Genomic DNA, 15,699 nt, shown 5'->3' with positions numbered 1-15,699 from the left:
CTTTTCTTTCTGGTTTTTGGGCCACACCTGGTGATGCTCAGGGGCTACTCCTGGCTGTGCACTCAGAAATTGCTCCTGGCTTGGGGACCATGTGGGACACCAAGGATCAAGCTGAGGTCCATCCTGGATTGGCCATGTGTAAGGCAAACACCCTACCGCTGTGCTATTGCTCTGGCCCCCTCCAGTCTGTCTTACCTTTAGTCCTGTTGGGGACAACTCAAATTTAAATGCCCTGAAGACTCACTTCCTGATTCTTTCTGCTTCTACCAGTCCCTCTACTATTTGGAGAGTCGTACCTTTGACTTTTTTTTTTTTTGGTTTTTGGGTCACACCCGGCAGCGCTCAGGGGTTACTCCTAGCTCTATGTTCAGAAATCGCTCCTGGCAGGCACAGTGGACCATATGGGATGCCAGGATTCAAACCACAATCATTCTCCGGCTAAGGCAAATGCCTCACCGCTGTGCTATCTCTCTGGCCCCTCGACTTATTTTTCCTTTGTTTTGTTTTGGGGCCACATCCGGTGGCACTCAGGGGTTTACTCCTGGCTCTATGCTCAGAAATCACTCATGGCAGGCTTGGGAGACCACAAGGGATACTATACCAGGGATCAAACCATGGTTGGTCATGTGCAAGGCAAATGTCCTACCCTGTGCACTATTGCTCTGGCCCCCTGTTTTCCCTTTTCTCTATCCTTAGACTCCAGGAATAAGTTTCTTCCTTAGGGAAATTTAGCTCCTCTTAGGTTGAAGGCAATGGGATAAGAAGAAATGGATGAAGAAGAAAACAGGCAGTCTGAGATCATGTGCTTTGCCCTGTATTTCAGGGTCCACATGTCCCAAGATAACTATATAAACTACACACGTCTTGGTTTCCTCATCTATAAAATGAAAGGATTGGAAGTGATTAATATTAAGGGACTATCCATGAGATTCTCCCTCTCCCCCACCTTGCTTCCAGACTCAAATATAATAGTCAGTGCCTTCATTTTTGAGTTTTTTCATCCGAAGTCATTCACGGCCCACATTGTGTCCTCCCAGTCTTGGTCCTTGTTTGGGTTTTTTGTTGGTTTGTCTTTGGTGCACACCTACCAGAGCACTGGGATTAATCCTGGCTCTAAGTTTAGGGGTCACTCCTGGTGAGGTTCAGGTACCACATGGGCTGTCCAAAATGAAACCCCGCTTGATTGTGTGCAAGGAAAGAATTCTCCACTCACTGTACTATTACTCCGGTCTCTCATCGGATTATCTCTGGCCCACAGTTTGCTATTTCTTCGCGGTGAACTCCAGAGAATAAAGGCCACGGACAGGCAAACATAGAGCAATAAATGCAGAGGCAATGAGGTCTGGGGATTCTGCAGTGCAGTCGGCTTCATCAGGGCCTGTGTCTCTCCTAGTGTCTCTATCTGTGTCTCTTTCTGCATTTGACCCTTCTCTTGAGGTGAATGAGTGATCTTCCCTCTACCAGTGGTCCTCAAACTATGGCCCATGGGGGCACATATTGTATTTGTATCTGTTTTGTTTCTTCATTGCAAAAGAAGATATATGCAGTGTGCATAAGAATTCGTTCCTAAGTTTTGTTTTTACTATAGTCAGACCCTCCAATGGTCTGAGGGACAGTGAACTGGCCCCCTGTTTAAAAAGTTTGAGGACCCCTGCGTCTAGCCCTCCTGCCCCCACCCATTGAAAGCATCTGATTATCTTTTGCTTACCCAGTACTTTCTCCATTTCCTGGCACAGCTAAGCTCCAATGTTTATCAAGTTGAGGTGAATGCTAAGACACATATTACAAAGCCAAGAGAATGACCAAAGGGGGTGGTGGTGGTTGTGGTGGTGAAAACTTGAAAAGATGGTCCAAAGACCATTTCCCAGTGAATACTAATGTCTTTCACAATGGTTTGCTTTCTCCCCACAGATGTGCAATGCTTTTCGAAATGCCAACATTCTGGTACTTATTGCGGGATGCCACTGTGAGTATCCTTTCTCCTCCAAGAGGTTTGTGTCTTCTACTCTGGGGACTCTCCTGTCCCCAGTGACTGATCTTGTATGTCTTTGGGTTCGGTTTATAGCTTCTGTGGTCCGGGGATTTGAGATCAATGATTTCTTCGATGAAGGCATTACAATGACCCAGCTGTTTCTAACCGTACACGACGCAGTACTGTTTGCCTTGTCAAGGAAGTTGTCTGATGGCTCTGAATTGAGCTTGGATGAAAATGAGACAGTGGTGCAGGATACCTTCATGGAAACAGACAAGGTTGGATGATGTACAGTAGTATCAGGTGGGCAGTGTGGAGGGTGGTATGTCAGGGGAAGGCAACTAATCTGCTAGAGATTGAGAACACCTTGTCAAAACCTTTCCTAGGCTTGGAGACATTGAAATGCTCCTTGATCTCTTGAATAAAAGTCATGAGCTATGGGGGCTGAGCGGTGGCGCAAGTGATAGGATGTTTGCCTTGCACATGCTAACCTAGGATGGATGGCAGTTCTATCCCCCGGCATCCCATACGGTCCCCCAAACCAGGAGCAATTTCTGAGCTCATAGCCAGGAGTAACCCCTGAGCGTCACAGGATGTAAACCAAAAAAGAAAAAAAGTTCTGAGTTTGACTCCCAAGTACCCTCAGAGCCATGACAACTTGGTGCCCTTTTCCAATTGAGTCTATGGAGCAGGGACCTCAAGCATCCTCCTGTGACAACAAGCTTGGCTGGTGCTGACAGAGCAATGACCAGATGTTTTCAATATCTCTCCTACTTACACCTCCGAGCACCACCTCTCTCACCCATGAAATGAACCCGAACACTCATGAGTTTGCCTGGTGAAGATGTGCCAATTAACACTTCACTGTATTATTCCATTATGAGTGTGTTAGAAGATTTTGTTCAACTTAGCCAAATGCAAAGTGAAATGATAAATAAGTCCCTCCCCTTTTCCCCATTTATTAATATAAAGTAAAAGCTTTGGTACACTTCTGTGTTATCAGATCAGTATTTTCAAAGGTTCAAGATTTCCTCCCAGAAGAGAAATAAAAACACAACTAGACTGTTGCAAGTCAGCCCCTGAAGAGGTTGACTGATGGAGGGATGGAGGATGAGGTCTTTCCCCTCCAGCTCGGAGCACGCGTCTGGCAACCTGTTCAGCCGGCGGTTCTGAGGTGCAGCGGCGGGTAAACAGCTTGCAGACAGTCAGGCTTGTGGAAATATTAGCCTCATTCGGTGGACAAGACTGAAGTCCAAAGCCTCAGCATCAGTTCCAGCCAAAAAGCCCCTCGCCTTCCACAGACCCTTGTTTTTATCCCCCAGAATCAGGTACCACCCAATGGTGGGATCAGATACCACCCAATGGTGGAAGCAGAATCAGGTACCACCCTAGGGTGGGGGCAGAATGCCAGGTCACATCCTAGGGTAGGGCACAATCACCGATCAGGGTAGGGTCAGTAACATAACAATCCCATAAAATGTTTACATACACAATTCCCCCATTTGTTTTTAGTAAACAAACTATTGTCTACAATTATTAAAAGAAAAACTAGTCAATAATAAAAGAGCGGCTGTTTGCATAAGCGCATCACAGGAAAATGTAAAGAAAAAATTCTAACCTAAACACAGGGTGTCTAAAACCAGAAACATGTATCAAGGAATCAACTACAAGCTCCTGAGAAAATAAATCTAAGATGTACATAGATCCTTTGAAGAGACGCCAGAAAGGTTGTGTAGCAGGCGAGAAGAAGCACCTTTTCTTTATTTGTTGTTGTTGGTGGTGGTGGTGGTGGTGGTGGTGGTTTTTGGTATTTGGTTTTTGGGTCACATCTGGCAGCGCTCAGGAGTTACTCCTGGCTCCACGCTCAGAAATCGCTCCTGGCAGATACTGGGATTCGAACCAATGACCTTCTGCATGAAAGGCAAATGCCTTATCTTCATGCTATCTCTCCAGACCCATTTTCATTCAAGTCCAGGTAGACCAGAAAGCCCATCTTTGAGGGCATTGAATTAGGCCCTTATTTTGGAGGAAGAAGCATATACCCCCTGGCCACTGCAATGATGATCAATAGGATTCTGAACTTAATCCAAATTCTTAATCCAGGCTTAAGTCCTTATGATGTCTGAAATTGATGTACCAATACGGTTGATTATTTATAGATGAGAGCTTAAGTCACAAACCAAAACAAAATGTTGAAGGCAGAGACCCTCCCTGTATAAATAAACAACTTGAGGATCCATCCAAAATGGATGGAACCTCCTATAAACCTAGTATTTTGCCTATGATGCGCCCACGCAAAAAACCCTGAGAACAGACAAAAATATCATTTAGGAAATTATAGACAAAAATATCTAACCCACTAACCTAAAGTCAAGAAAGCAAAACCCTAATGTAATACAACATCAATTCCTAAGATTAAAAACTAAAATAGAAAAACATTAATTACAATAGTCAAAAGAAGTGTGGTACCAAATATAAATTCAAAGGATTACACTAGAATTAAAATACTAGCTAATGTTTAGAAATTTCTTTTCATTTAAGCCCCTGATTCTTTGATTTAGTATACTTCATAATGTTTGAATTTTTGTTGTAAGAAAAACACAAGTTTTTTTTCTATTAAATGTAAGAAGTAAAAGATATTTAATATTAGAAATTACAATAGCTTGGGTCTGGAGTGATAACACAGTGATAGGGCATTTGCCTTGCACACGGCCAACTCAGGACGGACACTGGTTTGATTCCCAGCATCCCATATGGTCCTCAGAGCCTGTCAGAAGCAATTTCTGAGTGCAAAGCCAGGAGTAACTCTTAATCACAGCCAGGAGCGACCAAAGAAACAAGAAAAAAAAAGAAAGAAAGAAAGAAAGAAAGAAAGAAAGAAAGAAAGAAAGAAAGAAAGAAAGAAAGAAAGAAAGAAAGAAAGAAAGAAAGAAAGAAAGAAAGAGAGAGAGAGAGAGAGAGAGAGAGAGAGAGAGAGAGAAAGAAAGAAAGAAAGAAAGAAAGAAAGAAAGAAAGAAAGAAAGAAAGAAAGAAAGAAAGAAAGAAAGAAAGAAAGAAAGAAAGAAAGAAAGAAAGAAAGAAAGAAAGAAAGAAAGAAAGAAAGAAAGAAAGAAAGAAAGAAAGAAATTACGATAGCTCAGAAATAATAGGTTACAAATGACTACTATGAACAACTTTACAGCATTAAAATGGAGAATGAAGAACAATTGGACACATTCATAGATTCTTAGGGCCTCCAAAAACCAAATCAGGAGGCAGGAGATTACAAGCAAGAAAATTAAAGCAGTAATAATAATAATTAAAAAAAAGTGAGAATCATACCCCTACCAGGGGTCCTCAAACTTTTTAAACAGGGGGCCAGTTCCCTGTCCCTCAGACCATTGGAGGGTCTGACTATAGTAAAAACAAAACTTAGGAACGAATTCTTATGCACACTGCATATATCTTCTTTTGCAATGAAGAAACAAAACAGATACAAATACAATATGTGGCCCGAGGGCCATAGTTTGAGGACCACTGCGCCTAAACAAATAAAATAATTTTAAAGAAAAAGAAAACACCAACAGTATTGTAAATTAGTATCTTAATAAATATTTCTTAAAAGAAAAAATAATTTTAATAAAACTCCTCCAAAACAAAAGCTTAAGACAGATGTTTATACTAATTATTTCTACCAAACTTTCAAAAATGGCCTATTATCCTTAATCCTGGACCTGCTGTGTATGAAAGGCAAGTGCCTTCCTTATTCACTATACACTGTCACTCTGGTCCTCTAAACACTTTATAATGCCAACATTACTATTATCCTAAAAACAAATACATATAGTTACGCTACAAATATCCAAAAAAAAAATAACTAGGAAAAATGAAAATCATATGGTCATATCAACGAATACATTGAAAACTTTTTTTGTTTTGTTTTGTTTTTGGGTCACATCCAGCAGTGCTCAGGAGTTATTCCTGGCTCTGTGCTCAGAAATCACTCGTGGCAGGCACAGGGTACCATATAGGAGCCAGGATTCAAACCACCATCCATTCTGGATTGGCTGAGTGCAAGGCAAACAGCTCTATCGTTCTGCTATTTCTCTGGCCCACATTGAAAACTTTTGACAAAACTCAACATCTAGTTACAACAAAAGGAGACAAAATGAGAATTAAAGAGATCTGCCTCGAATTACTAGATGCCATAAAATGACCAACATAAATTAATTAACATAAATAAATTAATTAAGGGGTGTTTGATAGTGGGACCCCTGAGACAATGGTAGAGTAAAACAGACACTGGAGGAAGATATGCTGTTGGAACATTAAATGCATGAAACACTGTTATCAACAGTACTGTGAGTCATGATGACTAAAATAAAAATGTTTCCATGCATAAAATATATTTGATATAGTTCAATTATTGATTCTTGCTTTTGTTTTCCTTGCTAATGAGTTGGATATCCATATGTGTTTGGTTCTTTTTATTTTTTATGGAATTAGGTCTTGTAAATCTCAGTTCTGTAAACTAATTCTCTTCCATTAGCTTATATCTGCCTTTTTCCTTGGGCATTTTTTCCTGCTAATCCTCTCATTTTCATTTTTCCTCTGTCTATTCCAAAATTTGTTTTATTATTACTACGAAGACTCCTTAAGTCTCTTAATATATAAGATCATTTTCTCTGAGTGCTGGCATCAATTAGACAAAACATATTCTATATTATTCTTCTTTGATTTTTTTTGTTTATAACTCATTTCTTATTGATGTCCTTGTTTCTGTATTACTACTGTCAGGAGTTGATATTCTTTTACTTACAGAGTAGATATTTTTGTAAACTAAGGTTTTGATGGTCTCAAGTGTTTATTTTGGGGGGGTTGGAAGACTTATTTAGTTTGGGGGCCACACCTATTTATGATCAAGAGTTACTCCTGGCTCTGCACTCAGGAATTACTCATGGTAGTGCTCAAGGGACTGTATGGGATGTTAAGTATTGAACACAGTTTGGCTGCATGCGAGGCAAGCACCTTACCCGCTGTGCTATCTCTGTGCCCCCACTAGTGTTTCTTTTTGATAACCTCATCAAGGAGACTTCTCTTTGATAAAATCCCTGAAACTTTTTTGTCTAAAAAAATCCAGGATCCACCTGGATTCTTCTCTGTAAAGGAGACTGTAGGTTACCCAGAACCCTGTATGCTCCCAATGTCCAGGCACTTTCCCTTCATTGATCGAAATCTATAGAGTTTTGGTAGACCCCTCTGCTGGGTGCTGGATAGAGAAATGCAGCCTGAAACTGACTTTGATTCTAGTAAGAAAGAGGCTCCATTTGGGGCCGGGCGGTGGCGCTGGAGGTAAGGTGCCTGCCTTGCCTGCGCTAGCCTAGGACGGACCTCGGTTCGATCCCCGGGCGTCCCATATGGTCCCCCAAGAAGCCAGGAGCAACTTCTGAACACATAGCCAGGAGTAACCCCTGAGCGTCACAGGGTGTGGCCCAAAAACCAAAAAAAAAAAAAAAAAAAAAAAAAAAGAGGCTCCATTTATAACAGCATGTTTGCAAAAGATGTCAACTTTCAGACACCAGGCATTGCATCCAGCTTGTCAACTGAGTGTAGATTTCTTTCCTTAGGGTTTCACTGGGGCTCCAGAGAACTGGGTGACTCCACAGTCATGCCATTCTTCCCTACTTGCTTTCTGATTCCCACCATGAAAGCTCCAACCTTGAAGTAACAACAGGAATTCTGAAATACTTCCTGCTCTGCCAACACCATTTTTGTTCACTCACCTTTTAAAATGCATGTGCCTGGTTTGATGTTTAAAGAAAATGCATCACATAGTTGACATAGTTGATCATAATACATTTATTTCCAATAAGTGAAAGCAAAGTTATTGAAAAAAATAGAAAGAAGGGGGCCGGAGTGATAGCACAGTGGTAAGGCATTTGCCTTGCATGTGGCCAACACACGACAAACCCCGGTTCGAATCCTGGCATCCCATATGGTTCCCTGAGCCTGCCATGAGCAACTTCTGAGCACAGAATCAAGAGTAACCCCTTAGAGCAGCCAGGTGTGACCCAAAAACCAAAAAAAAAAAATAATAATAATAATAATAATAAAGAAAGAAAAATAAATAAAATGGAAGAAAGGAAAAATAAAAACAAGTACTTGGTGAAAATTATTGTATCTCTAATGAAGTCATTAATGTAATAGCAGATGATTTAGTAAGCATTTGTCATTAGCTATTCATTTTGTTAAGTTGGTGTGTTCATATTGAAGAAAACATCAAACAAATGAAATTGTATATAAATTTAAAGAAATATTACTGATATTATGACTTTTAGGGGCATGTAATCAACTGCCACGTTTCTCAAAAGAAGGAAGATCTGGGGGGATGCCCACACTCATTCTAAAAATCCCCAGTAATATCAGCCCCAAACCCGGCGAATCTGAAGTTTGGTCAAATCCATGTCACTGAAGGAAAGCATAGGTCAGTGGTGAGGCAAGACCATTGGGTAAATGGTGATTTTGGGTGATGGAGGCAGCAGGAATGGATTTGGCTGGGTAGGGACTTGGCCCACCCTCTCCACTGGAAATGGCTAGCTTTCTTCTGTGTGGTCCGATATAACCATGATCTTCAAGGCTTGGTTACATCTCTTTCAAGAAAAGTCTATGGAGTTCTCCCAGTTTGAACATGGTGGCTCCATTTGTGAGCATGGTTCTGATTTCTGTTTTTCTGTTTTTGTTTTTGGGCCACTCCCGGTGATGCTAAGTGGTCACTCCTGGCTCTGTGCTCAGAAATCGCTCCTGGCTTGAGAGACCATATGGGATGCCAGGAGATAGAACCTCGGTCAGTCCTGGGTCAGATGCGTGCAAGGCAAACACCCTACCACCTGTACCACCACTCTGGCCCTGTGATTTTTGTTTTTATAATGAAGATTCTTCCCTCAAGGTCTATTGATCAGAGCCAGAGCAATGGCACAATGGGAAGGACAAGGATTGCCTTGCATACAGCCAACCTGGATTCCACAGGTAATCCAGCCAGGAGTGATTCTACTGAGTACAGAGCTAGGAATAAGCTCTGAGCACTCCAAGTGTGGTAAAATAAACAAACTAAGTGTATCCCTCTGTGGATATAATTTCTCTTTTCTTTTCTTTTCTTTTTTTCTTTTTCTTTTTTTGTTTTGGAGTCACACCCGGCAGTGCTCAGAGTTTACTCCTGGCTTTATGCTCAGAAATCGCTCCTGGTAGGCTCGGGGGACCATATGGGAGGCAAACACCCTACCTCCATGCTATCTCTCCAGCCCCTGATCTCTCTTTTGTATGTAGTTTTATGTAGTGGTTTTTCTCAACACTTGTTATAGGGGAGGTGAAACTATAAGCTTTTGTTTGAAAACGGTTTTATTTTTCCATCACAGTTGAATTAAAATTTTGCAGTGTAAGGTATACTTGGGTCAATGTTTATCTTTCAAAATGTAAATATGTCATTCCCCTCTCTTCGCTGCCTAAAGGTTTCTGCCAAGAAGTCTGATGAAAGCCTAACAGAGGTGCTTTTGTATGTCACTTTTTTCCCTTTTCCATCATTTTTTCTTTATTGTTGCTTTCTGAGCATTTAACAATGATGTGTCTATATTATAGGCCATTTCATTTTAGATTCAAAATGTAGGTATTCTTTCAGATTAATGTCAACTATCCTAAATTCTTGCCTTGAGTTACGGAAGTGCTATGCCTTTATTTCTTTGAATATGGTCTCTGTGCCCTCTCTTTACCTTTTGAAATGTCCAATATTTACTCTTCTACTATAATCTGAAATGTCTCATAAAATTTATTTATTGTCCCTATATCTTTTTTTCTCTCCTTTGCCTCTTAAGTCAATACTGACACTTTTATCTTTAAATTTGGACATTCTTCTCGCTGAGAAATTGAGTTCACTTTTTATAGTTTTTTTTCCAGAGGAGATTGAATTTTATTCAAAATGGTCTTTATAACTAATAACTCCACTAAAATTTTTTAATATCTTTATCTGCTTTGAAGAAGAACTCTGTATGCTCTTATAATTCTTTTTGACATCCTAGACTTGTGTGTCTATATTTACTTGAGAGTTTTTAACTTCATTAACTTTTTTTTTGGGGGGGGTCATACCTGGCAGCGCTCAGGGGTTACTCCTGGCTCTACGCTCAGAAATCACTCCTGGCAGGCTTTTTATGTGATGATTCATCAATTCTTTTTTACACACTATAAATCTCTCATATTTTCTCTGTGGAGAATTGTAATTTTCTTCAAGGAATTTCATCTTACTTTATATTTTTGTGTTGGTTTTCACCCAGCAGTGTTTAGGGTTTAACCCTGGCTCTGTGTTCAGAGATCATTACTAATGGTGCTTCAAAGACCATATGGGGTTCTGGGGATCAAACCTAGCCACATTCAAAGCAAGTGTCCTATCTCTCTGGCCCCTCATCTTGCTTTTATAATTGTTTTTTTCTCTTTTTATTTAAACATCATGGCTATAAAGTTGTTCATGATTGTGTTTGTCTTAAAATGTATACCATCCTTCACCAGTGCACATTTCCTGCCACCAATGTCCCCAGTTTCCCTCCTACCTCTCTCTGAAAAAAGGCATTTTATTCTTTTCTCTTTTTCTCTTTCCTTTTTATTTTATTTTTATTTTTGGGTCACACCCAGCGGTGCTCAGGGGTTATTCCTGGCTGTCTGCTCAGAAATAGCTCCTGGCAGGCATGGGAGACCATATGGGACACCGGGATTCAAACCAACCACCTTTGGTCCTGGATCGGCTGTTCTCCAGGCAAACGCTGCTGTGCTATCTCTCCGGGCCCTCTCTTTCCTTCTTTTTTTTCTTTTTAGACATTGTGGTTTACACTATTGTTAATGAAGGAGGACCATGTCTATCTCTTTATCTCTGTTCAGCACCCAATTCTTCTCCAGCGTAATCAGTTCCAATTATTATCGGCTTAGTGGTCTCTTTCTTCTCTACCTCAACTTTACTGCTCCACTACTGTGGCTAGCTTCCTACCATGGACTGGTTCTCCTGACCCTCATCTCTATTGTCTCTGGATATTATTACCATCCTATCTTATTTTTTCTCCTATCCCACAAATAAGTATGTCTATTCTTCTTTCTATGCTCTATTCTTTCAATGCTCATTTTACTCAGCATAAAACTCTACATATACATCCATGTATAGGCAAATTTCATGACTTTATTTTTTTTCTAACAGCTATATAGTATCCCATTGTGTAGATGTGCCTGTTTCTTTATCCACTCATCTGTTCTTGGACACTTGGGGATTTTATAATTGTATACTGCAGAGTTTTTCTGTTTACACATCTGGATTGACTTGTATTAGTTTCTATTTTTCTGCATGTGGCACACTGATCTTAGAGTTGAAATTCTCCTTTGTCCCTATGCCTTTGTCTCCATTGCCTGTGGAAGAGCTATAAGATTGAATCGTAAAATTAAACACAGGATTGCTAGTGATGAGGAAAGGGACACTGCCTAGAGGAAGGCTTCACACTACCCTTCTGCCTCCAAGGCCTTACCACTATCCATGTCTGTAAAGTTCCGTAAAGTTCTCTGCCTCTGGACTAAGACGGATCTCTGGCCAATTCACTTCCTCAAGGGAAGTGGGAGTGGGAGCTAATAGCATAAACTACCAGGAGTCCATTTTTAGCCAGAACTCAGTTTCTACCAGCTCTACGGGGTTTTTTTTGTCCCCATATGAAATTCACTAATACTGTATTAAAAATGTCTATACATTCCCCCCCACAAGCTGGGTCATATCTGCTAATCACAGTGGTAGCTGGCATATATGCATATGCCCAAACTCCCGTCCTCTAATTCCATACACTGCAATCACCAACCTTCAGTTATATTGATGCATGTGTCTCTCAGATGAATTTGGCTGAAAGCTGATGAGATTTTTCTGTGATCTAAAGTCAACTTCTGGTACTGTAGGGTCGAGTGTAACTTGCCAATGTTTATTCTGTCATTTCTCGGAAAGTACCTATAATGATATTTTTCTCTCTACCTGTTAGTTTTTTTTTTTTCTTCTATAGATTTTGTTTTAAGGTTACCCTGAGATTGCTTAAGTAAAGTTCTATATTTGCGTTTGATTGTGCCAATAGATCTCACACTCATTTTCCTGGGACACATTTCATTTTTCTGCCCTCCTATGTTTTCTACAATTTTATGTCTGACAACTGATAGGTGGGATTGCATTTCATTTTTAGAGTCCCTTTAATTGTTAGTTAAAAGTCAGTTCAGTGGTAATGAATTACCTTAATTTTGGTTTCTCTGTAAAATTATTTCCTTAATTCTAAAGGATAATTTGGCAGGGTTATTATATATTGGCAGTTGAAAATGTTTTTGATTCAGCACTTTAGAAAAAGTCTTTATTATGCTCTTCCCTCCTTGTCCTGGAAGGTTTCAGCCAAAAAAACTGCACATATTATAGGAGTTCCCATTTATGTGATTTATTATTCCTTTATGCTTACAATAGTCTGTTCTTTAGTTTTTAACACTTTAGTTATATTATGTCTTAGAGGGTGGGAATCTACTTGGGTTTATTTTGTTTGAAACTGTTTGAGCCTCTTGCATTCGAATTCTTAGTATCATCATCCTTAATATTTCCAATCAGGGAAATTCTTAGCTATTATTTCTTCAAATATAGATCCTGGGCCCGGAGAGATAGCACAGCAGCGTTTGCCTTGCAAGCAGCCGATCCAGGACCAAAGATGGTTGGTTCGAATCCCGGTGTCCCATATGGTCCCCCGTGCCTGCCAGGAGCTATTTCTGAGCAGACAGCCAGGAGTAACCCCTGAGCATCGCCGGGTGTGGCCCAAAAACCAAAAAAATAAATAAAAAAAACAAAAATGAATATAGATCCTGTACATTTTTGTATTCTCTTTCTGGAATCCCTATAATTAGGATGGAGCTTTTCTTGGTGTCCGCCCACAGAAGGCTTACACTAATTTTATATTTGCTTATCTTGTTTTCTGCTTCCATGTGTTTCAACTCACCAATGACATCACCTTCTTCTTGTTTAATGTTAAAACCCTCAATTGCATTCTTCATTTAATTTTACCTTTTTTTTTTTTTTTTTTGTTTTTGGGCCACACCCGTTTGACGCTCAGGGGTTACTCCTGGCTAAGTGCTCAGAAATTGCCCCTGGCTTGGGGGACCATATGGGACGCCGGGGGATCGAACCGCGGTCCGTTCCTTGGCTAGCGCTTACAAGGCAGACACCTTATCTCTAGCGCCACCTTCCCGGCCCCTAATTTTACCTTTTTTAATTTGTTTGATTTTGTGTCCCGAAGGCCACATAGTCATTGTAGTGTCAAGAGTCACAGAATTGTGGTCTGCTTGTTCTTGTAGTACTTGTAGTGCTAGGATCGCATTCCCTGATGTGGGATATACCAAAGATTGAATTCAAACATGAACTTCGGGCCCGAGAGATAGCACAGAGGCGTTTGCCTTGCAAGCATAACTAACCCAAGTATTTGCTGAATCTTTGGGATGCTAAAGAAGATGAATGAGCTTCAGAATGGATGTGACAGTTCAAAGAAAACCCTCTTGTTTGGAGACCAAATAGTTCACGATTTAGGAATGCAATTATCTCCTTTGAATTTCAAACCTAAGACTAAAATGAACCTGCAGATGAGAAGTATCATAGCCCCAAAGTAACTGGAGCATATCCAGTCATGAAAATTATGTGACTCAATGAGATTGCCTTATATCACATTATTCAATGGTGGAATATCTTTGTGACTATCATTCCCATTTCTTTTCACTTAGAATTAGGATAAAGTTGTATTTCAAATATCATTTTAAAACTATTAAAATAATAATTTGGTGAAATGCTACTGCCAGGGTGATTTCCTAAACCTGCAGAGCCATGGGCTTAAGTGCCTGATTCCATGGATATCAAGAACCAGATATTCTAAACAGGCTAAGCATCAAAGGATAAAGACATGTCTGTGAATAAATAATTCATTACTGGCACTATGATAAATGTGTGAGGGAGGAACAGTTGGAACACAAAGGTATGATTCTGGTTGGTTATCGTTGATCAAAATATAGAAATCTTCATGTAAATCTGTGAAAGCGATGAAGATGAGCAAGTTGAATAGAATGAAAGTATATAATAGACATCTTTGGTTTATTTTATGGCCAGAGCAAAGGGTGGGAACAACAGAAAGAGAGACAGAGGTAAGGAAGGTGACAAGAAGTCAGGTCCTGAAAGGCACTATGTTCCCTGCCAATAATTCCTGGGCGGGATGGAAAGACAGGTCAAAAAAGATAAGCTGCTTCACCAGGTAGCCAAGGTCATTGATGTTTAAATTGTTGATCATAAAAATCCAAACTGTCTGGCAAAGCCAGAGAAATTGGAAGTAATGAGTCAAATCAGGCTGAATCATAATGAGTAACTGAGGAACCAGAGGATTCTAGTTTATCTTCTACATTGCCAGGAACCCATATTCTGAAATTATTTTATTCTGTTCTATTTTGTTGGCATTGTTAATCCATTTAATTGTATATATATTTCAGATGGATCAGACAATGAGTCACACTATGGTGGACTATTCCCAAAATAAGCCATCCTTTATGAGCATGGAACCAATCATGGAAGAAGAGTCAGATCTAGACATGGACCTGAAATACTTACTGGATCTAAAGCAAGATAAGGTACATGGAAATGAACCTAAAGAATCTGAGCTGGAGACTGAATCTGAGCTGGAGCCTGAATTTGTGCCTCTAACACAGCCTAAACCCAAGTCAATGTTTGCTTACCCCATGCCAGAATACTGGCCTCCACAAACATCCTCATCTTCTATATCCCCAAGTAGGACTTGGACGGTAGTCAAAAGGCCTACAAAGTCAAATAAGTCTACTAATACTTAAAAATCCCTTTGAGAAAACCTATCGATAGGAGGAGTTATATTTCCTTGATGATTCCTCCCCACCTCAAGGGAGTCACTTGGTCAGGAGACCTTCACTAGTTCTCACTCTGGGGCTCCCCCATCTGCTGGCCTTCTTCCTCACTCAATCTTGACATCTCACTTTCTCATCACAATATAAACACCAAGAAAAGATCTCAGAATTTCTTCCCCATTCCACCTTCCATAGATAATATAGAGAAGGATTTCTTTATTCAAACACCTTATTCCTCTGGGTATTTTTTTTCCAGACCACCTCTAATTTACTCATCTCATCTCTGTTCCCCTTGCTCCAAAGAGATTATACATAAATAAAATATAAAACTCTTAACTCTACTAGGACCCTTCTTGAACTTCCTCCTTCTCTGGATTCTATTTTGGGGTGGGAGAAATTCCAGAAGTCAATAGAAATGGTGGAGAAAAAGATATGTAGGAAGATGAAAGCCTAATATATTTAATAGGTAAGATCTACTCGCATGCTAATGATGAGTACAGGCCACCCACGATGGCTTCACCTCTTTCAGGATGAGAAACTGTGAAGCTGGACAGGATGAATGTTTCATAGTCCCAGTGAGGAAAGGGAATCCCATACCCTCTATTTGGGGAGATAGGAAAAGCTGGTCCTGTTGTAATTCCCCGCAATAAGTAATCCACACAGATATGGAGGTGTTAGCAGGCAAGAAAACTTACATTGGGGCCAGAGAGAGAGCATGGAGGTAAGGCATTTGCCTTGCATGCAGAAGGTTGGTGGTTCAAATCCCAGCATCCCATATGGTCCCCTGAGCCTGCCAGGAATGATTT

The 15,699-nt window shown here is 40.3% G+C and overlaps 1 protein-coding gene across 1 annotated transcript in view; it reads left to right on the top strand.

Moving 5' to 3' along the window:
• Window positions 1–14,863, top strand: part of SLC26A8 (solute carrier family 26 member 8) — a 73,597-nt gene extending 58,734 nt beyond the window's left edge. Inside the window, exons 17-19 of the mRNA XM_049764800.1 lie at window positions 1,912–1,966; window positions 2,066–2,250; window positions 14,510–14,863. Of these exons, the coding sequence (XP_049620757.1) occupies window positions 1,912–1,966; window positions 2,066–2,250; window positions 14,510–14,863 (594 nt within the window). The remainder of the gene's footprint in view (window positions 1–1,911; window positions 1,967–2,065; window positions 2,251–14,509) is intronic.
• The last annotated feature ends 836 nt before the right edge of the window (window positions 14,864–15,699 follow it).

Source organism: Suncus etruscus, chromosome 18 (genome assembly GCF_024139225.1).
Source record: "Suncus etruscus isolate mSunEtr1 chromosome 18, mSunEtr1.pri.cur, whole genome shotgun sequence".
Taxonomy (NCBI): Eukaryota; Metazoa; Chordata; class Mammalia; order Eulipotyphla; family Soricidae; genus Suncus; species Suncus etruscus.
The sequence above is the reverse complement of the archived record's forward strand: the minus strand, read 5'-3'. Positions and strand labels throughout refer to the sequence as shown.